The sequence below is a fragment of the Pholcus phalangioides genome, unplaced genomic scaffold, assembly GCF_987345545.1.
Source record: "Pholcus phalangioides strain wild (caught in Gottingen) unplaced genomic scaffold, Ppha-v1.0 ptg000017l_1, whole genome shotgun sequence".
NCBI lineage: Eukaryota > Metazoa > Arthropoda > Arachnida > Araneae > Pholcidae > Pholcus > Pholcus phalangioides.
This window is the reverse complement of record NW_028301610.1, coordinates 41,502,558-41,527,845: the sequence shown is the minus strand read 5'-3', so window position 1 is coordinate 41,527,845 and position 25,288 is coordinate 41,502,558. Positions and strand designations below refer to the sequence as shown.

The 25,288-nt window shown below is 32.8% G+C and overlaps 1 protein-coding gene across 1 annotated transcript in view; it reads right to left on the bottom strand.

The window, feature by feature from the left end:
• Positions 1–25,288, bottom strand: part of jbug (filamin-type immunoglobulin domains fbug) — a 302,454-nt gene that overhangs the window by 152,085 nt on the left and 125,081 nt on the right. Inside the window, exons 19-24 of the mRNA XM_089246657.1 lie at positions 19,288–19,431; positions 15,907–15,990; positions 15,586–15,723; positions 11,746–11,923; positions 3,582–3,730; positions 2,554–2,637 (exon numbers count right to left, since the gene is read on the bottom strand). Coding sequence (XP_089102783.1) covers positions 2,554–2,637; positions 3,582–3,730; positions 11,746–11,923; positions 15,586–15,723; positions 15,907–15,990; positions 19,288–19,431 — 777 coding nt within the window. The remainder of the gene's footprint in view (positions 1–2,553; positions 2,638–3,581; positions 3,731–11,745; positions 11,924–15,585; positions 15,724–15,906; positions 15,991–19,287; positions 19,432–25,288) is intronic.

Below are 25,288 nucleotides of genomic sequence, written 5' to 3'. Positions count from 1 at the left end.
TAAATGACGCACAATGCCAATTTTTATATGAAAGATGCTCGAAGAGAGATAAATATAGGGGATTTTTAATTATACAGGGATCTCTCAATTGGGGGAACCTATTGACTAGGAATCAATATCAGAGAGATCTTGAGTTGGTGCTTGATAATTTCTTGTATCAGTAGGTATCAAAAGCTACTAGGGGCAATTCTATTTTGGATTTGATTCTAACTAGTTCCGAGGATCTTGTTGAACATGTTTTGGTTCGAGACAACTTTTCTTCTAGTGATTTTCTAGTTATTAACTTTTTGAAGAAAAATTGAAGGAAAGATTAGAGTTGATTTTCAAAGACGGGTTGGTATCAGTGGGTGTGGTAGGTCAGTGGGAAGAAATGAGAACAAAACTCTCCTCTGTTTTGCATGATGTCATACCTTTTGTGTGTAAAAAGCGGATTTGTTCATTGCACCCCCTCTGGTTCACAGATAATGTGCATGATCTTTATCTTGAAAAGAGAAGGACATTCAGAGAACACAAAAGTGAAAGAGGTGACCAGTCATCATTTACTAGTGAAGCTACGAGACACCCAGGCTCCGTTGCAGGAAACAACATAAACAATCATCATTTACTGAAAAAAATTATGACTGACCCAAAATCATTTTCAGGTATGTCAACAATGGATGTAAGGGAAAAGTTGGCTCCCTCTCAATAGAAAGATCTAGTGTAGAGAGCAATGTAGGTATGTGTAGTGCTTTGAATGACTTTTTCATGTCAGTTTTTAACAGAGAAGCTGCTATCCAAAATACAGAGGCATCATGGGGTGATAAAGTCCTCAATGATATTCAGGTGGAAGATGTGGGAGTACAAAAACTTCTAAAAAATGTATGTGCATGCAAAGCACCAGGACCACATAATATTTATACTAGGGTCCATAGGGAGTGTGCTAATGAACTGTTGGGGCCAGTTGCACAGATTTACAAAAGTAGTGTTGCTAAGAGTATTGTTCCAGGGGATTGGAAGTTTGCTAATATGGTTTTAGTATTAAAAAAAAGGGTAGTAGTGAAACTGTATCAAATTATAGTCCAGTGAGTTTGACAAGCTCCCTCTTTAAAATTTTGGAAATTATTATCAAAAGGCAATTGGTGATGTGACTAGATGAGGATAATGTATTGTCGGATAATTAGTGCGGTACAAGATTCATTGAGAGACTGGTTATTTGTGGAGATGAACATTACAAGGAAGAAAATTCAATTATGCATGTGGCCATCTGGTTGGCCTATGTCATTCATGAGCTATTAGTTGATTGTTGACGCCGTCCATGTATGGTGACTTTCAACATATATATACGCTCCAAGATTGTTGAAACATTCTATCTGCTTCCATAGCTTAGATGATAGAGCACTCATCCGGCAAGTGAGAGACCGGGGTTCGAGTCCCCGTGGGGGCAGTGATGAATTTTCTTCCTTGTAATCTTCATCTCCACAAATAACCAGTCTCTCAATGAATCTTGTAGTATTGACAAGTGGAGAGGACATTTCTATATGTAATTAGTGTGGGTTCAGCAGGGGGAAGTCACGTGTAACTAACCTCCTTTGTTTCTATGATCATGTGACTAAGATTTTGGGTAAGGGCAAACATTTAGATGTTGTTTACCTTGATTTCCAGAAGGCATTTGATCGAGTCCAACATGGTAAATTTTTGAAGCGTTTTTACATGAGATTGGGAATGGGGGCAACTTGTCGAATTGAATAGAATCATGATTGAGGGATGGGTCACAATGGGCTATGGTGTACAGGGAATTTTCTGATTGGACAGGTGTCAAAAGTGGAGTTCCTCAAGGAAGTGTCCTTGCCCCATACCCTTTTCACTTTTTATCAATACACTTGATAAGGATATCAATGGTATTGTTAGCAAATTTGCAGATGACTTGAATCTAATGGGGGTAGTCAGGAATCAGTGACAGGGAGTTGCTCCAGACCATAGTGTAGGTATTGTTTTCAACAGCACTTTTCAATTATTTTTGTTTCTCAGTCAGCATATTTGTTTAGTTTTTAAGGAAGGATTTTAATTTCACCTTTTTCCTTTCTTGGCAGCTTTTCTCTTTTTTTGTACATAGTTGCTTAAGTCCTTGAGGTTGAGGAATTATCTGCACTGAGAAAAAGTACCCCCCCCCCCCCCCCCGTTTGTGAATACAGGGACTGAAAGGGGTAAATGGATTTTGAAAAAATAAAAGTAAAGTAAGTGAAAATATCCTTGCAATGAAGACAGGGAAGGGAAGTTCTGAAAAATTGATTCAATTTTTCCGGCATATCCGAAAATACAGGATTTTTTTTGGCATGCTGCTTAATCTCATCATTCTCCGCCACCCCGCAAAATGTGTCAGAATACGGTAACTGTTGAAGATATAATTATAAGAATAACAATAAACAAGCCTATCATTCTGGTGTACAATTTTCACAATGTGATTCCCTCACAAAATGCACAGTTGTAAAGTTCTATACCTATATTAATTGAGCTTGGGTGATTTAAATTTTTAATTACATTCATCAATAAAAAAAATGAGATATATAAACACACCAATGCGAGGAGGGCTGAACTCGACTTTGATTCCAGTGTCATGGTTTTCTTTCATTTTATATGGAACACTGCTGCCATCAGGTCCTAAATGTAAAATATACATAAAATAACTATTAAATAAACATATAACTGCTGCACTCCTCACAAAGCACTATAATTAAAGTCATGCAAAAAATACTTAAACCATTATAAAAAATAAGTTATGTACCAAGTTTTCCTTTAGCCAATTGTTTACTATAGTCTTTTTTCACAAAGAAAATTAATGTTTACGCCACTTTCCCACCATTCATTAGCAGAAAAATCAAGCTATAAACTATTTTTTTCGAGTTGTAACTTCAAGTCTCACAATTCTAGTGAAGAAATAGTCTGTATTTTGAAAAACGAACTGAAAACTGAAGAAAATTTTTGCTAGTGAGAGTTTTCTACCAAGAAATTTTGTTTATTTTGCAGCACACAAAAATTTTAACTGAAATATTAAAATTAAATATTGATCTAAACTAACTTGTTTATCTCTCTCAGGTAATCATTGAAACTCTCACATATAAGTTTCATTTTGAAAATACTGATTATCATGCATGAAAACATAATTATTAATTACATTTTGAAATAAAATTAATATAGGCAAAACATTCATGAAATTAGAAACTGATTGTGAAAAATTATGAAAATCAAGACTCCTATTCTTTTTTTTGTAAAGTAGAATTCATGTTGAGAACTTGGTCTAGCACTTTCATTCAAATAAATGTAAATATAGATAACGGGTGTGAAATCTTTAATTTTTTTCTCTCTGCCATAACTCTACTCTTTAACAAATTGAATTTTTTTTATTTTTTTATATTGCGAAACCATGTGGACAATGCCTTTTTGAATGCTTCTAATCATAGCAATAATTTTGTTTTAAAATTTGGTAATGCTTGATACATCCTGCATCTTCCTTGCTATACAATTTTTTTTTATTATTATACATGTTTAAGAGGAACACCAAACATAGTATTTATGCTCTTAATAAGCTCTAAAATTATGCAAACCTTCAATTTCTACAGAATAATTGCTTTCTCCATCAAAAGAAATACCATGAACCATGAAGCTGGCTGTTTTACCAATAGCTATGGCATTCAAAGCTGACCCAGAAACAGAAACTTTGCTTGAAGTATCTCTGACAGGCACTCTAAATGAGCTTCCTAAAAAAAGTGATTTGGTTGTTATAAAATAACTAAGAACAAACATGAATGAATTTAATCAAATGGTAAGAAACTTAAAATAAAATGGATTACATTAAATGCTCATTGTAATGAGAGTTTTTATTAGCAGGAAAAATGTCCATTATAATACATTTTCATTGTAAAGCAAATTCAATTTTTTCCTGTGATTTTCAACATACACATAAAAACGTCAGGCAATAAATTATGGAATAATCATGCAGCATGAGTGTGTCAGTTGGTACATCATCCTAGAAGATGCAACAAAACAGAGTAGTAATTTTGAATTGCTTTTTGTCTCAGGACAGCTGATTCTCTTTAAGTATTTTGCAGTCAGTCATTCATTTAAATGAAATCCTTAATTTTCTACCAAATTTTCTGGTTTTGGCAAACTATGGGTATATTGGCATCTTTCACTGATAAAAATTTTTTTAGTTAGATTACACTGAAAAACCATGTGAATAATACCACTTACAATTTTTTTTTGAAACTGAACACACACAAATCACCTTTGTTTTTGATAGAAATCGAAAACAAAGAAATGGAGTTTTCTGAGATTTCACTTATTGATCTAACTTTTTTGCATACAAATAAAATCTGTAGTTTCATTTAAATTGCTAAAAAAAATTTTCCATAGCAAAACAAATTGCACACACACACCAAGACTACTTTCACTCATACAATTCAGACATTAAAAAAAATAGTTGAAACCCTCTGTTTGGTTTTTAGTTCTGGTCTGGAAGACTTCAAGAAAAAGAGTAGGAGGCAGTGTAAGTATATAATTAGAAATTTTGAATCAAGATAAAAATGAAGTTGGGTTGTTAGCACATTAGTCCTCAGTTCAATAGATTTGGGGAACTCAGAAAAAGTTTTTCCTAGGGAATTTTGTTGACATTATAGTAAGTGCTCAATAATTTTACAACTTGCCATAAACATATGATTTTTGCATTTTTGGACCTAAGCTCATTGATAGTGCATTGAAAATCATGTGTAATAGTGAGATTCTTGTTATGTAAGCAGGCCTGTCATTTTGGGGAGGGGGCAGGCTGGCTGTTTTGGCTTTTGAAAATACACTACAAATGGCATATATATATATATATATATATGCGTACCTTTAGTACATGCTCTTTGCCCCCCCCCCCGGCAAAAGTTTGCCCCCTGACTGCACAATGGCCAAAGTCTTGGAGAAAAGCTATTATAAACACATTGGTTATGGGTAGAACTAAGGTCTATATAAAGGAGAGCAAATACATCTGTTGATCCTCAGTTTCTTGCATTGGTCTTCATTGGAAAGAAATCTTGTAATAATGGTAAAACAGAGTTGCATTCAAAATGAATTTATACAGTGATACCATTAATCAGTGCAGCCACTGGGACCAAGATGCTGCATAAGGTCAGTCTGGCATTTCATGGAGCTCTAGGCTAAACAACAATAGTCTGTTTGTGGTTAGGTTTGCAGTGGAGGGAAGAGTAAAGAATATATTCTCGTGCTGCAGAATATAGTTCAGCATATCAGAGGGTGACGAGAAGCATATGCACTAGAACCCCACTAATCTGAACTAATTGGAACCAGGACCTGTTCAGATTAGCAAAAAATCTGATTACGGGACTTCATCTTTTAAACATGACTTTTTAAAACTGTAATAATAAAGAGTATCCATACTATTTCTACAGATCGGCTAAGAAGTATGGACCAGATAATTCCATTTAACAATGAGCAAAAGTTGGTAAAATCCTATGCTTATCTTTCTTTCTCAGATATGCAATAAATGCATTGAATGAAAGAACAATAACACACATTGGGTAGGCAGAAAAAGGATGTGGCAACGCTGGGCTAATTGTTATGCAAGTACAGTACATGATAAACATGAGCCCTGTTTACATGTTGAATATTGGGTATTCAATGAGGGTGATTTAGTGAATAGAACCTGCTTGACAACTTTCTGTCCCTCATAAAGAAAGAAAATTTTACAATCTGAAACCATATGTAAACCAATCTTTGTTGTTAACGTATTATCATTCAATGTTCCAATCACACTTACTTTATGGTCTGTCACTCTGGGGTAGTGATTATCTTACCACTATTGCTCCCTTAATTTCCTTACAAAAAAAAGCTATTAGAATTTCGATGGGAAATTACATCACTCCTTCAAATGAACTTTTTCTGCACCTAAATATCCTACCCTTAAGGCATTTATATTTTTTTAGATCCATACTTATAATCAAGAAAAAACAGTTCGCTTTACCTTTGAATTCGTCACGAACATCCAATAGACATAATTTCATATACTCTCTGCCTTTTTAGTTCATAAAAATATTCTCAAAAAACATTTTAGCTTCCTCATTCCTAAATATTATAACAGCCTTTCAAATGAACAAATGAACTTTTATAGATATCCACATTTTCGATTTTCAAAAAAATTCTTAAACAATACTTATTTCAAATAGTCAATATTGAAAACTACTTTTGATTTTGTCCTCAAATTCACACTACCTTTTTTGCTACAGATTGACTTCCCGCTCCAACTGGTTAATTTCTCATTTAAAATTCCCTTGTTGTCAATTCTGCTGTACTATTTCAAATCATATTATATAAATTCATGTTGATTTATTTATAGATTTTTTTTATATAAGTAATAACGCACCCCCTGCCCATTGCATCATTATATTGTATTTTATATATAACTTATGTATTATATTTGTATGAGCATATTTTGATTTTTTTATTTTATCTTTTTTTCTCCTCCAAAATTACTAAATACTGTAATCATATTTTATATTGTCAATTTTGTTAGTGTTTATAAATTAACTTCATTGTAACAACCAGTATGGGACCTAGGTGTCTCCTTGGTGGTTTTCATTAATCAAATGTAATATTTTTATTAACCTGATATTAATTAATAAATTGATTTGATTTTAAAAAAAAAGAGGAGGAGAGATTTTCACCTTCCTCTTCTTTTGAAACTGCCCTTAATGTGAATAACATGATACCGCAGCACTCGCAGACACCATGCTTCTGAGACAATGGTTATGAACTGCATCCTCAGCTAGATGTACGTTGATTCATCAAATGAAGATGGAAGATTTTTTTAAGGCAACTATGTAATTAATCATGATTTATATATATGATCATATGTTCATTGTTTATATGCAAAATGTAATATGTTAAACTACAGAAATTGATGAGTATTTGTTTTTTTTTTTTTGTTATTGATTCTTCAACTTTCTCGTGCACATTGTCAGTTTTTTTAAAAGCCGTTTGGATTAGTGGGGTTCAAATGTATACTGGAATTTTTGGTGTTATATATTTATGATTTTAAAAAAATACTGAGAGGAAAACATTGTTTAAAACCAATATATTGAATTTAAAACCAATATATTGAATTTAAAACCAACATATTGAATTTAAAACCAATATATTGAATTTAAAACCAACATATTGAATTTAAAACCAATATATTGAATTTAAAACCAATATATTGAAATATATGCAATTTTTCACTCATTTTTACATTATATACATAATAGATAAATATTCCCCATGCAATTTTTTTGGAATTGAGCAGGATTTAATGAGTTTATATATTCACTAACTGATATCAGAAATTTTATTCAACATGAATATTGCGCGAAGATGATGCCACTCTCTGCTATTGCTAAAAAAGTTTCGACAGCTGGTTGATGCAGAGATAAATCCAGGAAGGAAAATTCAACTGCCCTTGCAGTAAAGTGTATCTTCACATCAGCCAGCTGTTAAAACATTCATAGTAATAGCAGAGAGTGACACCATCTCCAGATACATCGCCATCTACTAAAGTTATTGTGCAATTTTTTACATGCATTACATTACACGCAAAAGATAATTTTTCTCAATGAGCTTGGTGAGAATTGGCCGTACCTTATCACGACTACACATTGATACATTGGTTAAGAGGCTTTTATTGCCATAGAAATGAATAATGGGGTTCCCAGATAGCTTTCCCTTCGCAGCAAACTTAACTACGAAGAGACTTTAGAAATTTAAATCTATGACTGATATTGAAATAGATATACTGAAGTATTTGAAAAGCAATGCATTTGTTTAGCTTCATCTAAGTACAGTGAAACCTGTCTAAGACGGAAACCTGTCTTGAATGGAACAAAGACATAGTCAAGTGGATAATGAATACTTTTTCCACTATGGGGAAACCTCTTTGAGACAAAAACTATCTAACGCAGAAATAGAAGGCATATTTATCGATTAAGCATATTAATCGATTTTCGATTAAAAAAACCTGGTAAAATGGGAAGAATTTTTGGCCAAGTGAAAGTTTTTGTCCCTTGAATGGGGAAAATTAAGTCGTACTGATTTACGTTTTGTTAGGGAACTCTCATTTCTTGGAAAAATTATGAATGCTTACTATTTTATCTGAACTGGTTTTGGAGGAAAGGGATTGGGTTTGAATGAAAGCAGATTTATTAAAAGCCTGTTTCATTTATGATGAAAATGATGGCTTTTATTAGAAAGCACTCCTGTTTCTTGGAAAAAATGCTGATAATTTCCATTTAAAGTAGTTCAGAAGAGGAATAGGTGAGGGAGACACAATTTATGTGATACAGTACTGTGTTGCGGTGGCCCACTGATTGATGACTGAAGACGTGCCATGTGCAAAAATGCGTGGGCGCGTAGAAAAAGAAAAAGTGAGACAAGCGATAAGAAAGAAACTGCTACGCTGGAGTCTTCATGTGTTTTGCATTTCATTTGGTGTAGAGATAGCCACCAGTCACAAGAAAAACGTCTTGGTTTTGAACACAAAAGTGGAGGTCATAGATGCAAAAGAATAGCAAAATTTAAGTGTTACAGAGATAACAAAAAAGTTTGCTATTGGGAAAAACCCAATGTTATGATATTATCAAATGAAAACGTGAAATTTGAGAAGAATGGCTGAATGGAAATGGAGAAACAAAATGTAAAATGCGTAAGACTGGAGAGCAAATTAACAAAACTGTATGGGAATGGTTTGTGGATGTCAGATCTAGAAACATGCCAATATGTGGGCCAATGGTTCAAGTTGAAGCAAAAAAAATTGCTTAACAACTTGGAAAGAAAGATTTCCATGCATCCAGCGGTTTTCGAAAATAACATTCAATAAAATTCAAGGAAGCATGTGGTGAAGCTGCTGATATTGATCCTGAGGCTTTGAATAATTGGAGCGAAAATCGTTTGAATTTAATTGAAGGATACAATGTCAAAGATATGGCAAATGGAGACGAAACTGGATTGTTCTATAGGGCCTTACCAAACAAAACAAAAGCTTGAAGGGAGAAAGTTGTGCTGGAGGCAAAAAGTCGAAGGAAAGACTTACTGTGTTTTTGTGTGCTTCATGATTGGAGAAAAAGAAAACCTCTGGTTATTGGTAAATCCACCAAACCATGTTGCTTGAGGAATATAAATCCAAAAACTCTACCAGTTGAGTGGAAGGCAACAAAGCGTGGATGACAGCTAAAATCATGGAAGAGTGGCTTGTTGCCTTTAATACCAAAAGGAAGAAACAAAAACAACAGGTTCTACTATTTCTTGACAATGCGACTTGTCATCCTCACATTGAGCTTTTTAATGTTATACTGGCTTTTCCCCCACCTAGCACAACTAGTGTTACACAGCCAATGGATCAAGGAGTGATTCGTAACATGAAAAATTACAGGAGCTTTGTAATACAATCATTGCTGGCAAAGATGAAGAATTCATCAAGTTTACCGGAATTAACAAAATCTGTCAACCTACTTGATGCGATATTGTGGCTCTCAAAAGCATAGAAAAAAGTTGATAATAAAACTATAATTATCTGTTTTGTGAAAGAAAACTTCCCTGGAGAAATCAATTCAATAGAAGAACCAGTAAATCATAAAACTGATAATCTACAAGATGCATTAGATGCAGCAAAAGTAGGATTGCATGCAATAGACTTCGCAACAGTGGATGATGAACTAGCAATGGTAGCACCAAATGAAAACTGTATAAACGGTGGAACTGCTATTCAAGGCAGCTTATTGATGAAATCAGCAGTTATGAAGAAGAGAAATCTATCCATGTTGCAGAAAAATATCTTAGGATAAACTCGTTCACAAGTGCAGTTCAGTGCCTTACGAATTTACAGAACTTTGCAGCTTATAAAAATTGCATGACATTTCAATTCACAGCTTTTGAGCATGATAAACAATGCACGAATGTTTGCAGAAAACTGTATTGTAAGAATGGTGCTGGTACAGAAAACTGTACTTGATCATTTCAAAAATAATTCATGTATAGATATGTAAATATGGCCATAAATGTATAACATTTTTTTCACAAAAGTTATTGGTTGTTGATATCACTGTCACTATTTTGAAAAAGGTATGAGTCATTTCTCAATTATTTTTAATTTTAAATAATAATTTTTTTTCACTTTTGACATACGTAAGGGTTCATTCTATTGCTATTCAGGAGAGCATTTTATAATAAAGTTTAAGTACTTGCGTATTAAGTATAAAATTTCAAATGTGTAGTAATTTGAAATAATATGAAAAAATACAGTAATAATATGCATGTCACTGTTTAATACTCATTGGTCTATAGTATTTTGGATGATATTCTCAAAATTTAAGTTTTGCATAATGATAGAAAAATACTGAATATGTTTTTGTGTGCACCTTTATAAATCGGAAACCTGTCTGTAATGGGGAAAAAAATTTCCGTTCCCTTGACGTTCCATTTTATATAGGTTTCACTGTAGTACTGCATGTACTTACAATAATGATTAGAGCATCTAATTTTTTAAAGTAATTCTTTACAGATGTTTTCACTCCCCCGATTAATTGGTTCCATAAAATAATCATGTAAGGAGAAATTATTTAAAGTAAGTTTAGTTTAACATGAGTAAGATTGGGAGAGGTTGTTTTTCCTTCAGAAAGGATTAAAAATATATAAAGTTAACTCTCAAATGCTATATTATTTTTTGTGAATGAATAAATTATATAAACTTGGAGTAAATTTGCTAGATTTATTTATATCTAAATTAATTTAATTAATAGTTTTTACTTCAAATCAAATAATAAATGAACTGGTTTTGATGAATATGAATCTTTGATCTGCTGCTGGAGAGCTCAAGATGATGATAAGGTAATAAGTTTTTCAACAAAACTGTTTAGATTTATCTCACACTTAGCATTCTTTCTCTCTATTTACATTTTTAAAGCAAGTGAGAGAATACTGAATATACCTTGTGAGATTTCTAGTTTCAATACAAACATTTTCTTTGATTGAATTTCTGATGGCATGGTCAATGTGTTACCAAAATATGTTCATTAAAGTGTACGAAGTTGGATTTGAGCATTTCATCCCCATTTGCACATTTGTTTTACCTACATCCTCAGATCCAATGGGTTTTATCGTTTTAACTGTCTTTACTTTGATTTTAAATCCTAAAAATAAGCTTGCAAATCAAACTCTAAGCCAAATTTCTCGAGTTGTGATGTCAAATGAACTTTACAAAACTGTATTATAGCAAAATCATTTAAAGCAAGGGATGCATATAGTTCCTGCAGCAAAATTTACTTTTATAAGGGGATGAGAGATTTTTCAACACCACATCAATCATCACATTCACACAAAAAGCCGAAAGAGAGTTAGTGAAAAAATTGCATAATGAAAATAAGTATTTGAATAGATTTCTATCTTCATCAATAGTAATTGCAAAAAAACATTGTCACATTTAAGCAATAATTAAATAGGAATTTCATAGCATTAAAACATTCTAAAAAAAGTAAAATACACTGCAATATTTATGCTATTAATGAGAGAATAATGGTTGATTACACAGAAGCTAGCAAATCTGAAATACTTCAAGTATGCCGAAATTCAATAAATGACTCAACTGTGCAATAAGAATTTAATAAACACTAAATAAGACAAATGCTTTTGTTTAGCTGTCAGAAATGAAATGTTGCTATGCAAAAGATATTGAATGATATATACTTGCCTGGAACCGGTTCCTTGTTAAAGGAAATGCTCACAAAATGGTCAACCAGTTCAGCTGGGACAAAAGATACTGCAAATTTAGCGCTACCTAATGGATGTACTTGAGTAGGAATGTTTCGCCCATGGCCACTGACTGTAATTTCTAAATTCCCTTCTCCAGCATGGCTAGCATCAACTATAAAAACTTGGTTATTACTCTCCTGTCATACATACATGAAAATCAATAGCCATACTTCATTGATTAAAAAATTTTTGGATTAAAAGTTTGTAAAATTTCATTATTCAGTTAGAATTAAATGTCACATTTTACTTTACATTTTTACATAAACCATTTGAATCATACTTTATTGAATCATATAGTCTTCTTAATTCTATGTTAAAAAAACCTATTATCACCATTTTCTTTCAAAAATGTTTTGTAATACCTTCCGAACAGAATTGTATCATTGTATTATTTACCTGTTGATCTGTTGATTTACATTTACAATGTATCACCAATTACACACATATCTAACATTTGTTTAGACAAGATAATTTCAAATGTAACAAGAGCATTTTCATTCACAAAGTATAATTTCATAACAAACAAGGAAAATCTGTTGATGTGAAAATATATTTTTATGGTGTGAAATCTGCAACAGCTTTAGAAATGATTTATTGCCTCTGCAAATTTTGAAATTGTGTAGGTAGACGTACTAGTAGTTATGAGTATTTGGTTTTCTTACAGTTAAGTCTTTACAAAAATGTTGTTATAGAAGAAAATCACTCAAATACAAGTTCACTGTATAATAAAAGACTATACTATGCTACATTACAGAATAAAACATTTAACATTCGTAAATGCAATAGAAGTTTAATATAGCAATAAAAGTTTTTCCCACGATTGTGAGCTATTATAATGGACATCACATTATGAGCAATTTTAAATTTTTTGCTCTGTCAGGTAGAACTTTGTAATTCTTTACCTACATTATAATCATCTTTTAGATCATTTCATTCTAATATTAGTGAACCTGTAGGATTTCAATTGCGAATTTTATTTTTGGCGCACAGCAGTTGGTTCTCTAAAATGTTTTTGCATAGAATTTTGTATTATTAAAAGAATTCTTCCAGCCAATTGAACAGTTAAAAATTCTCAATTATTATTTTACTGCTGAATTCCGTAGCCTTTATGAACTTGGTAACATCATTTCTCTGATTAGGTTTTTTTTTTATTTGTTCACAGCTGTTAAAAAAAAGGGTTTAAAGTTCCAGTAAAATAATCATTAACAGTGAAAGATAGCAGAGATTTACCAGTCAGCAAAAAAGTTGAATAAAGATATCACATGTCCTGTATGTGCATTGGAAAAGTCTAAAAATAGGAAGGGGTTGAAAATTGTAACTTTTCTAGATCCATTCCTAGATTAGAGGTACTTTAGAGTCATGTTTATGAAGAGCATATGCAGTAACAAATGATAGTAATACATCTTTATTTTAATTCTTAAACAGATGGAAAGGGAAAACTGGTATTTCATGAATTTTTTGATGTTATTGTGATTGTCCTAGTTTTACAACTTGCTATAAATGCAAATCTTTTGTATTTTTAACATCAGTTCTTTGGCAATCATTTTCAAATCACTCAAAATGGTAAAATTCTTGTTATAAGCTGTACTTGCTACATCAGATTTTTACTGTATTTTTAAAAAAAATTTCTTTTCTTAAATTCTCTGGACAGATTATACAGGTCCTATGGGAATGCGTGAAGATCACGTTATTTTAAAAAATTCTTTCTTGAAAAGATCAATCACCGTTTCTTGCATAACGGATGTAAGCCAAACCAAAACTTAATCACAACAGCCATAAAAAAGTACCTGTATGGTCTCAGACCCAGCAGAGGATGAAGGAACTCAGTTACTCTATTCTGCTTCTTGAATAAAAAGATTAGCATGATTTCCTCTAATAAAAAAGCAGCAGCTCATGTAACTTTAAAAGTAAATGTTTGTCTTTTTGTGGTTAATTCATTAGATCTTCAAAAAATAAAAATAAATAAATAAAATAAAATGAAATGGGTGGTATTCTACAGAGGAGCCTCAATATAATAATACTCTTTGGACCATGAAAAAATATCATTGTAGTGAGATTATCATTATATCGAGAGGCAGCAGTTTAATATTAACCTATAGGCATTTCCAAACAAGACTTGGAAAAATATTGTTGCAGAGGGATTTATCCTTGTATCGAGTATTGTTGTTGGTGTTTTGAGTTAGAAACATGGTGAATATGTACTTTTAGGGGGGGGGGGTGTTCCATCAGAGGAAAACATTCAAAGTTGAAGTTACTGTTTTTCAAGATGGCTTCTAGGAGAAGGTGCTTTCTGGATAAGTGTGAGGTATTTCATTAAATTTTTCAATAAAATTCTGGGGGAAAAACTGTATGTGAATAAAAACATAACCTGCATATTGTCTTAGCAGAAAAAAATTGAATGAGGTCAATTATTTCATTACATATGAAGCTCAAATTTTTCACATGCATGTCAGGGCTAAATTTCATTTTTTTATGGCAAATGTGTTTGAATATTTTTATAATTTTTGATCATTTCAAAGCAGTTTTTGATTCTGATACTTTTTTTAAATTAATGTCTTTGCATTATAAGATTGAAAAAAGTTTACATTCCTTGTAATTTACAGGTGGATAGCATTTGATTCAAAAAATGTGTGTCTGAACAATAAAAATTGATGCAATGCAAATAGAATTAAAAAAAAAAAAACTGTTTGGAATCCACAGTCTTGGGCTGTATGAAATATCCTAGAATAAAAATGTACTAGCAGAGATGAGTCAATTTTAGCCACTGACCTATTATAGGTGATTTCAAATCAAATTTGCTAGGTGCTGCAGACATAAGCTGAAAGAAAAAGACGAGGACAGATACTAAAAATGTGACATCCTATATTTGTCTGAGCAAAAAACCAAACTGCTTTTATCAATATCACAGTGTGACATTTCACAAACTGAAACCCACACCAAATATTTGTGTAGGTCCTGTATTTTTGGATAAAATTAAAAAAAAAAAAAAGATTTGCCTAAATTTATATGTTTTTATTATATGTTTGAACATCAATAATGCATCTAAAAAATTCCAAAAAAATGAATATTCAGAAGATTATTTCAATGACAGTGAATTAGTATTGCCTCATTTTGGGGAATTGAAATGATGCCCTAAAATTTGCTTGGAGGCGGGGGCGCACAATTTTCTGATCTTATAAGGAACTATGCTTATCTCAATGTTTATCTTGTTTGATTGCCAATTATATGAATATATGTACCACTTAGATTTTATGTAAGGATTTTTACCTTATGCTTTCCCTTTCCTAGCCTGTAGTTTATTTTGTATACTGTATATATGGACAGTTAACTCAGTTAAATATGGACAGTTTCATCTCAAACCACACATTTCTTTTCAAATGATGGAGGACATCTTGACCATCTTTTTCAAGAATACAGTGTACAAAAAAAAAAGAGAGAAGCAGCAAAGAAAGGAAAGAGGTAAAATTAAAATCTTCCTTAAAAACTAAAAAAAATATGCTGACTGAGAAACAAAAATAATTGAAAATTGTTGTTTAATAAGTGTTGTTGAATAATAATTACCTACACTGTCTTGAATAAGCACTGATCACTTACATTTTTTTGAACATGATTTTAAAGGCTTGCCCTGCCTTTGTTATTGATGTAACAAATAAGTTTTTTTATTTTGAAAATATATCTTAAAGTATACAAAATTCTATCAAATTAGTTTCTTTACCATCAAGATAGAAAAATATACATTACAAAATTTAGGAACAATGTTTGGAATATGCATACCTGTGAACTGGTGTATTTTGGCAAGAATTCCATCAGACATCTTACTGACTTTAACCTGTTGTGCATCATATGCTTTAATTGTATATGGAGGATTAGAATCTTTTCTTCCTCCATATTCGACATACACCATATGGGGTCCTTCAATAAAAAAAATAAAATTCTTTGGCAAGTAATTCTTTGGAAAAAGTAATTCCAGTCATAAGAAAAAAAGTTTTTGAATCCAATCTTGATAATTTCAAAAATAGATTTCACTTTAAAAAAAATACATAAAAACATGCTTATTTTATATATACATGTTTCCAGAATATGTGTGTTACTTACCAACTTCTTTTGGGATGAATTCAGCAGAAAACGAATACTTGGGACTTGAAAACACCTTTGTTGGAACTTTAGTGCCACTTGGGGCTACAAATATCGATACACCAGTAAATATCAAAATATAAATTGTAATAAATAATGTATCAACTGCAAATTTTATGCAATGAAATCTACAGGATCGGAGTAAATATTTTTTTTAAATGTTTTCCTTAAAAAATGCATGTGTTTTGTGTGAGTTTTTTTTTACAATTTTCATTATATTTTAATACACAACACTAAAATATATGGGTTTTTTTGATAATATACCTTGAAACCTCAATATAATGATTATGTGCAGCAGAGGCATATTCAGGATTAACCTCTAGAAGTAGCACAAAAAATTTCTTTGAAAGAAATTTTGAGTTATTGGCCTTCAAATTTTTTTGAGATATCATATGAAGATATTTTTTAATTTCAATTTGTTCACAAAATATTTATAATTTTTTATGCCCCCCCCCCTTATTCTACAGCATACACCTCTGATCTGCAGGCCAAGAAAAAAATGTCATAAAGGTATTATCATATCAAGAGGCAGCTACATCATTGCCATGTGCTACCAACCAAAATCTATGTAGTTGTTGTTGTCTCTTGTAAATCAGAATTATTTGTACCAAAAAATACACTTCCAATCATTTACATTTCGCTCAAAAAACTAATCTCCTTTTTTTAACCCTTTATCTACCATGTTATGAAAAAATGAATTATCATGTAAAACAAAAAGAATAACTTTTTCAAAAAATTAGTTGACTCACAATAAATTAATTAGCCTGGTACTTTATAAAGTATTTTCAGTACCATACATATACATTTATAATAAAAATAAATAATACCAATTCTCAAATATGGTGAATAATACACAAAGATGCATTACCACATTTAATTACCACAAAGAAAATGTAATCTGTTTTATACATTTGTTGGGAATACTTTGTGGAATGCAGTGTTTTACTGCATTACACTTTTGTGTAGTTATATACAGTTTCTACATTTCAAAATACCAACACACAACATATGTCAGGGATGCTATAGGATTGAAAAGAAAGTGGTGCTCTGAAGTACAGCCAGTTTTGAAAGGGTTAAAGTGTGTGTTTATACACGGAAACTTTTCACTTGAAAAGAAAAATGAATAAAAACTATGTTTGATCATCCTTATCATTTCTTCAGAACAAACTTTCATTCAGTGACAGATGAAAAAATATTTTATTCCTGAGAATGATATAAAAATAACAAAAATTTCATGCTGAAACTTACACAATGAACCCTTGATTTCACTGTTAAATCAAAGTCTGTAGCATTCAATTTTTTTTTCAAACACAAAGTATCAGAAACATCATACTGTATAACTTTAATATTAACTGTAATAATGAAATAAAAATATTTACACTATTTTTTTTATGTATAAATCCTTTGCATTGTTAGTTTTTGATTTACTTCTGATGAAGTCTTGTTTATTAATATTTTTGTATTTATAAACTTTTGTATTTATAATCAGAGTCAAAAATGAAGACGTTTATTTATTTTGTACTATCAGGATACAATGAATACAAAATCATACCTACAAATACAAAATCAGAGGCCACAATAGGCAAATTGTCTAATATACACTCATGTGCAAAATTAAGAAAATTAGCAATAGAGAAATTAAGAAAATTCAGGTCAAATTTCTGAAAAAAAAATGAACAGATATTAATGAAATTTGGTGCAAATACAGTTTTAACAGAGAAAGAGATGTACTATGCAAAAGTTGTAGTATGCACTGGTGATTGTCAGTAAAGCTCATCATTGCAGGAATGTCCAAAATCGACATTGTGAGATCGAACCGAAAATGAGTCTAATATGGGGTATGGTTCCCTCTCACAGTCACACAGCATGATGTCATACCGGACATGAGGCAGCTGAGGATTCTTTGAGGCAATCAGTCGCACTCTTGCAGCAACACAGTTTTTGCCTCCGGGATGGTTCTCAGAAGGAGATGGCGAGATGCAATTGCCCTCCCAAGAGCATCCCAAAAATGCTCTATAGGGTTTAGGTCAAAAGATCTAGCTGGCCAGTCCATACTCTGTATATTCCCACTTTCTAGATAATCATTGACCAGGTGAGCTTGATAAGGACGAGCGTTCTTGTTCGTGAACAGGAACCGAGAGCCAACTGCGCCCTTGAAAAGCCTAACATAGGGTTCTAAGATCTCCTCTCTATACCTCCTAGCAGTCAGGGACCCTCTGTCAAACACATGGAGGAGTGTGCAGCCATCCAACATGATGCCTGCCCAGACCATGACACCTCCTCCACCACCATAATGGTCCATTTACCTGATGTAGGAGAAATGGTATCGGATCCCAGGCTCTCTCCAGATGAAGATACATGGAGAATCAGTGTCCAGGCTGAATCTCGACTCATCTGTGAATAGTACGGTGATCCACTGAAGTCTGGTCCAAGCTGATTTAAGTTCATGGCACCATTGGGAAGAGGGATTAAAAATTTAAATATCTCACAATACCTTGTTTTATCTTGAGGAACTTTTGTGTTACTCAAAAGTGACATGACATGATTGGGAGTTACATCATGTTCATATTTAATGCTAGGCAGACCAAGCCGGTCATTTTGTTTGTTTCTGATCTTCTAGCTCATTTTTGTAACAAACCAGATTGTTTAGAACATTGAAATTTCAGTAATTTTCCTGAAATTACTGAAAAATTATGCAGTCTATCACCAGTTTAAAAGAAATTGGCCTAGATATTTTTAGTTTTACCTTAAAGGACCATGACCGGTAAAATTGATGGGTAATGTTATAAACACTTTCATTAACACTTATAACATGTTATAAACACTTTCATTAACACTTATAACATGTTATAAACACTTTCATTAACACTTATAACATGTTATAAACACTTTCATTAACACTTATAACATGTTATAAACACTTTCATTAACACTTATAACATGTTATAAACACTTTCATTAACACTTATAACATGTTATAAACACTTTCATTAACACTTATAACATGTTATAAACACTTTCATAACATTATAAACATACTTTAGCTAATTGAAAACATCCTTATCAGCTGAGTAATGATGAAATAAAAATACTACTTTAGCTAAAATGGGAATCACTCAATTTTATCTGAAAGCTGGTAGAAATGTGACACTAGATTGATTGCACCCACTGAAGAGTAAATAGTTAATTAAATTCAGTTATAAAGGTAGCCCTGCTGTTTAGTCTTTAAACTTTTTCTGTAACAGTGCTTTAAAAATAAAACATCATGTTATAAATAAGCTTGATTTATAGCCTAATACTCAATAATCTCTTTCTTCATATGTCTTCAAGCATCACACTTACCGACAACTGTTACTCTTAGATCTGCTTCTCTTTTATCACTGATGTTAATGTTAAACTGAGCAGGTTTGTTAACAGGAACTAAATCTAAACTGGATATGTCCACAAGTAATGTTGATTCTATTGCTTCAACCACCATTGGACAACCTACAAAAATGAAGACATTACTAAATTAATGGAAAATCATGTTGAAGTTTTTCTGATTCTTATCAAAGTTCATCCAGCCAATATAAAAAATATTATTCAACACACTACACAATATATAATGAAGTGGTTCTCAACTGGTGCTCCGCGGTCGCTCTGTGAAAAAACAATAATAATTAGCAAAATAAAGAAAATTTAGAATCAAAATGTGAAAAACTGAAAATTGCACACAAGGAAATAAAACACAAACAACGTTTATAGACAAACACGCATCTTTGGTAGAAATGGGGTGGGGGGGGGGGGTGACTAAGTGGGCTATAGCCCATAGCATAAATTTTGGAGGGGTGGCAAATTGCATATTCCTACAGTGAGCTTGTAATAAATACTTGCAGTATGTTGTGTCATTGTCAGCAGCTATGTTAAGAGGAAAAAAAGTTCTTCCTACAACTGGGGGGACGGCCGCACCCTCCTCGGTAGACCACAAAGAGCATTCCAATATGGTTCAATTTTGGTTCTCTTTGTCAAATTGAAAAACAGAACATTCTAAAAATTCTTGGATGCAGGATTTGTGATACTCCCTAATTACAACACTCCAGCTATGTAGGGAGGGTTTGCCACTGCTGTCTCCAAAAAATTTAAACCAGGAGATAAGTTGTCACAACAATAAAAGAATCTTACAAAAGATTCTAAATTAGATTCTAAATCTTACAAAAGATTCAAATATTTTTTTAATGGCGCCGGTTGGAGCTTTGGTATAAAAGCATGATGCACATAGGATCACGATTCTCCAAGACGAAAAAGGTGGAAAAGTTTATCCCGTCTTATTTCACACTTTCTAGACAGAGAAAAAGATAAGCAATATCAAATACAGACAATCTTTTTTACAAATTACAGCTTTTAAATTTTTATTTATCTTACGAGCCTTTCTTAAGATGTTAGACATCATTTTCGGGGCAAGAAACCATGAAAAAGTTAAATTATGGTATGGGGGGGGGGGGGTTCTCATAAACTTATAATATATTTTTTATATTTTGAGTATTTTTTAAATGATAATTTACGCAGAAAATTGTCACAAGCCAGTCACAATTATTTTGCAGTACTCAGTAATACTAATATTCAATTCAACGCAAGATGCATACTTTAAAAATGACATTGATAAATTGACAAAATTTTAAGCTGGCACTTATTTAAGAAATTAAAGTAAAAAAAGAGGATTATATAATTGTGTATTTTAATTCCATTTTGCTTGTGCATCCGTATGAACCTGGCATTTGAAAGTATGACCTGCTACAAACCAAGGCCCAATCTAACTGTCGATGAACAACTTTTACCCTTAAAAGCAAGATGTCCATTTACCCAAGTAAGCCAGATAAATTTGGGATAAAATTCTGGCTTCTTGCCTGCATTGACTCCAAGTATATTCTAAACAGATTTCCTTACACTGGAGCAGATAACACCAGACCAGAAAATCAACTTGTCCATGTGTAACATAACCATTTAGGTCCCCGCGGAAATCATCCTTATTCTAGTCATTTTAATATATTTTAGTTTGTTTTACCTTTTGTCTCCAGGATCGATCGGCAGGATCGTGTGTCCGTCGATCGGCCGCTGTGATGTTTGGTTGCCAGATTCAGTATTATAATTTTTACAATATTTCCTTTTCTCTCATGAAATTATGTGAATTAGATGCAAGCTCAATACCGCACCTCCAATCTTGTGATTGGTTCTGTCGTAAAGCATTATGGGAATGCTGCTATATATAAATCAGATAGAGATGTGCTTCACTATGACTTACATTCCGATTCTACTACTTCCGACTAACGTTCTGTCTTAATCACTAAGGCATCACGGCCTGTTGAGGTGTGAGCTAGATCGTCTCTCTGAAACAATGAATTGAAATTGTAGAGCTGTGCCTTTGGCACCTCACCCATCTCATTGCTTTGGCACCTCACCCGTCTCATTGCTGGACTTCATGTGTAAACCTAAAGTCGTCGTGCTCCCGTCGCCTGTGGATTGGTTAGTGGCCAGACCGGCTACCCGTGGACGTTCGCCTCCAGTTCCTCATGCAGTGGCTGAGCTGCGACCTCAACGTGTGTTTGGAGACACCAAACCCGTCTGAAACTGGTGTCTGGGAGACTTCTGTTGTGAAGTAGATGCCTGGGAGTGTCTACTAGATGATGTGAACTAATACGTGAAAACCTGGACATGGCGGTGAGACCGTTTAGTTTTATTGTTCTGTTATAATATTGAGAGAAAGGCTTAATTGTGATAATTGTTGTTAAAACGTTATATTATTAGTTAATACATAATTGAATAAATGTTTATTGTTTAATCAAAATCTTGTTTCTTTCATTGTTGTCATCCATTCAATGGTTACTGGGGTAAAAAAGTTAAAGAACCGGGAAATGCAAGGTAAATGTTGCACATGAACATGTTGTGATTTGATTAATTGAAACTTATCTAGGAAAAGGTGGAAACATAACAACAGATAATTATTTTACATCACTAAGATTATGTGAATTTTTGAAATTGAAATCAACAAGCTTCATTGGGACCCTTCGAAAAAATTGTCATGAGGTGCCTCAAACTGCAAAAACAGGGAAAAAGATCTATACTCATCAATCGTATTCAAAACTGGAACTGATATCATGCTGGCATCCTGTCGGGGAAAAAAATAATAAAAATGTTCTAGTTCTGAGTTCACTTCATACTGATGTAACTTTCAATGAAAATGGAAAAAAGACCCCAGAAAAAATTGCCTACTATAACGAAACTAAATATGGAGTTGACATCGTGGATCAAAGGTGCAATTATACACAACGAAGACTAGAAGTCGTCGCTAGCCAATACATGTATTTTCTAACATTTTGAATATGTCAGCGATAAATGCTTGGATTTTGTACAGACAAATCACAGGGAAAAAAAATCATTCAGCAAACTTACATATTGTAGTTATGTGAAGAAGTCTGTGCTGAGTATTTCAACTTGAAAACTACAATTCAAAATGTGATAATATGGGAAACATCTATTGATGGAGACAAAAATGACAGAAATGCAAAGCGACTGCCCCCTTCACTCTCCTCTGTATCTGCCTAGGACTGACGTTGGTTTTCACAAGACTGACCAGACAATTAGTTTGTAAATGGGAATGTATTCTGGTTTATGATAGATAAAGTTAGTTATTCTCGCTACATGATTTTCTTTTAGGCATGGATTGCTGGCTTCAAACAGTGAACAAACCTGCAGCTTCCTCCATTGCTTTGCCAGATGAGCCAATGACATGAAAAAATGATAGCCAAGCAACGTATTTCATTGTGTGTTTGTCGGAAGAGCTTTCCGCAAAAAAAATTCTGAATTTGCAGTGCCACCTCATTCCTTGTTTGCAAAACATGACGGAAATGATGTATTGAGGGAAAGACCATCCACTAAAAAATGGAAATATGAAGAAAGTTACTTGAATATATGGGATTCACAGAAAAAAGTGATGGTCGGCCCTTCTATCTGATTTGTGGAAAAGTGTTGACCAACAGTTTCATGTTTCCAGCCAAACTATGATGTCTTTTTGAGGGAAACCGTCCTGAGTAAAAAGATAAACCAATTGCTTTTTTTCAAGAGAAAGTGCAATGAAATGTTGGCTTCACAGAAAAACATGACGACACTTGGTAAAACCAACAATGAGAAAGCACTGGAAGCTTCTTATCTTATAAGTGTTTCTCGAGCTCGTGAAGCTCATACAATAGCTGAAAATTTTATTAAACCTTGTGCAATTGATATTGTTTAATGTTTGCTTGATGAAAAAGCTGTTAAGTTAGTCCTTAATATTTCCTTGTCAAACAGCACCGTAGCTATAGTCCGTTTCAGGTTAACTTTGCAGTGAAAGGGAAGCTACGAGGGAACCACATCACTCGTTGCTATGGGAACGAAAGCCTCTTAACCAATGTATCGATGCACGGCCTCGGTAAGATATGGCCGATTCTCGCCAATCTCACTGAGAAAAATATTTTTTACGTATAACGTAATTGCACAGTTAAATTAGTAATAATTATAGAATTAAAAGAAAACCATTGCCGATACTTTCAGAAATTAAAGTGAGGTTTTTGAAATAATTTGTTTTGTTTTTTGATTAGAAAGTGTTTTAAAATTTAGAAAAAATAATTATCTTCTATCAGAGCGTGTCACTTACTCTTCATTGATGTGTCGTAAGTAACACTAAAAATTTCAAAAAACAGTCATATGTTTCTGCAATATTTCCCTTCCCTCAGCTGAAATTTATTTACGAAAAAAAATCCAAACAATATTAAGAAAGCAACGTATAATTTTAAAATACTGTATATTAACAATAGCTCTCAAAAACTTGGGGATTTTTAATTTTTTCTTAAATATAAATGGAAAAATTTAATGTTAAATAAAATTGAGAAGAAGCAGATTAACTCTGTTTTCACGTGCAAATGCAGGAATAGCACCAAATAATAATAATGATACGGTAAAGTTTAAAATTTTTCTACTCACTTTTCTCGCCGAAATTTTCGTCGCTCAACCTTACCCCCTTCCCCGAACAGTATACGTCGATGCCACTTGTTTTCACGACAGCTTTAGTCTTTTGTTACGGTTGATGTGCTACTCATGGTTATTATGGATGATTCTTATCGAGTTTTGTTTACAGCGAGTATTCAAAAACCAAAAACATAGTATTCAGGAATGGAAGACCAGAGAACTTTAGCGTGGCTATTTCTGGTAAAAATAAAGACACAACTGTCACGTAAAAGATGAAAGCTCAAACCACTGTGGACCCCCCCCCCTCTCATTTGTTTTATCTGAAGAGACACTAAAGGCAAGGGGCATCTGGAGAAACAGGTGGGTGGAAGATGCGTCTGTTCGTGTGAGTGGAAGTCGTGACTCTGTCAACACTCTCCGTGATCGGAAACTAAAACTATCCCATAAACATGGCGAAAAATAAATAATTAAGAAAAAGAAGGACCTAAAACCAAAACATCTGCACCCATAGAGGGCCTCTCATAACAATATCGGTGCTCTCGTAGAAGAGAAACACTGGAACACTTCTTGTAATCTATGAGTGAATATCTGAACTCACTGAAGCCTATTTTTGGGAGAAAATAAAACTGATTGAATATTCGTTTTTATGTAAGCCTATAACTGCATGTAAAACAATGAAATGCTCGTTGAATGTTCGTTAACGATACAAGTATCGTTATGGAAAATTCAACTAAATAACGAAAAAAATATATGTATACAGTACACAATTGTGTAACGGAAAAAACACGACAGTGATATTGGCGGGGAAAATTTCTAGGATATCGCGCCAGAGTGTCGTTGCGGTTGCTATGGATTTTTGATAATGGTAACCAATATTTTTTATAATTTAAAAATTTTAAACAAGTAAACATCGGTTCAAAACGATGTTTTTTCAGTATTTTTTTCAAAATCATATAAAAAATTTAAATATTCTGTATAAAGGTTCATCTTAAACCTCCGATATATGAGAACTATATTTTGCGGTGAAGGAATACACTCTCTACCTTTCTCTTCACTGCAAAGTTAACCTGAAACAGACTATAGACGAATCAGCGATATGGCAGATGAAATTAAAGATGCATTCATCAGGTGCACCGTCTAGCTAGTAGGGTTAGTCACCTTCCCCCATTAGACTATTTGATTTACTTCTAAAACATAAGGTAGACCCTAGGGGCTGCACCAAAAAAGTTGACACTAAAAAGGGCTCCACGAGTCAAAAAAGGTTGAGAACCGCTGAATTAGAGGAATATTGTATATTGTATGATACATGATAAGCCACCATATACATGCATCACAATTTGCAACATAGCACAATACATGATGCACC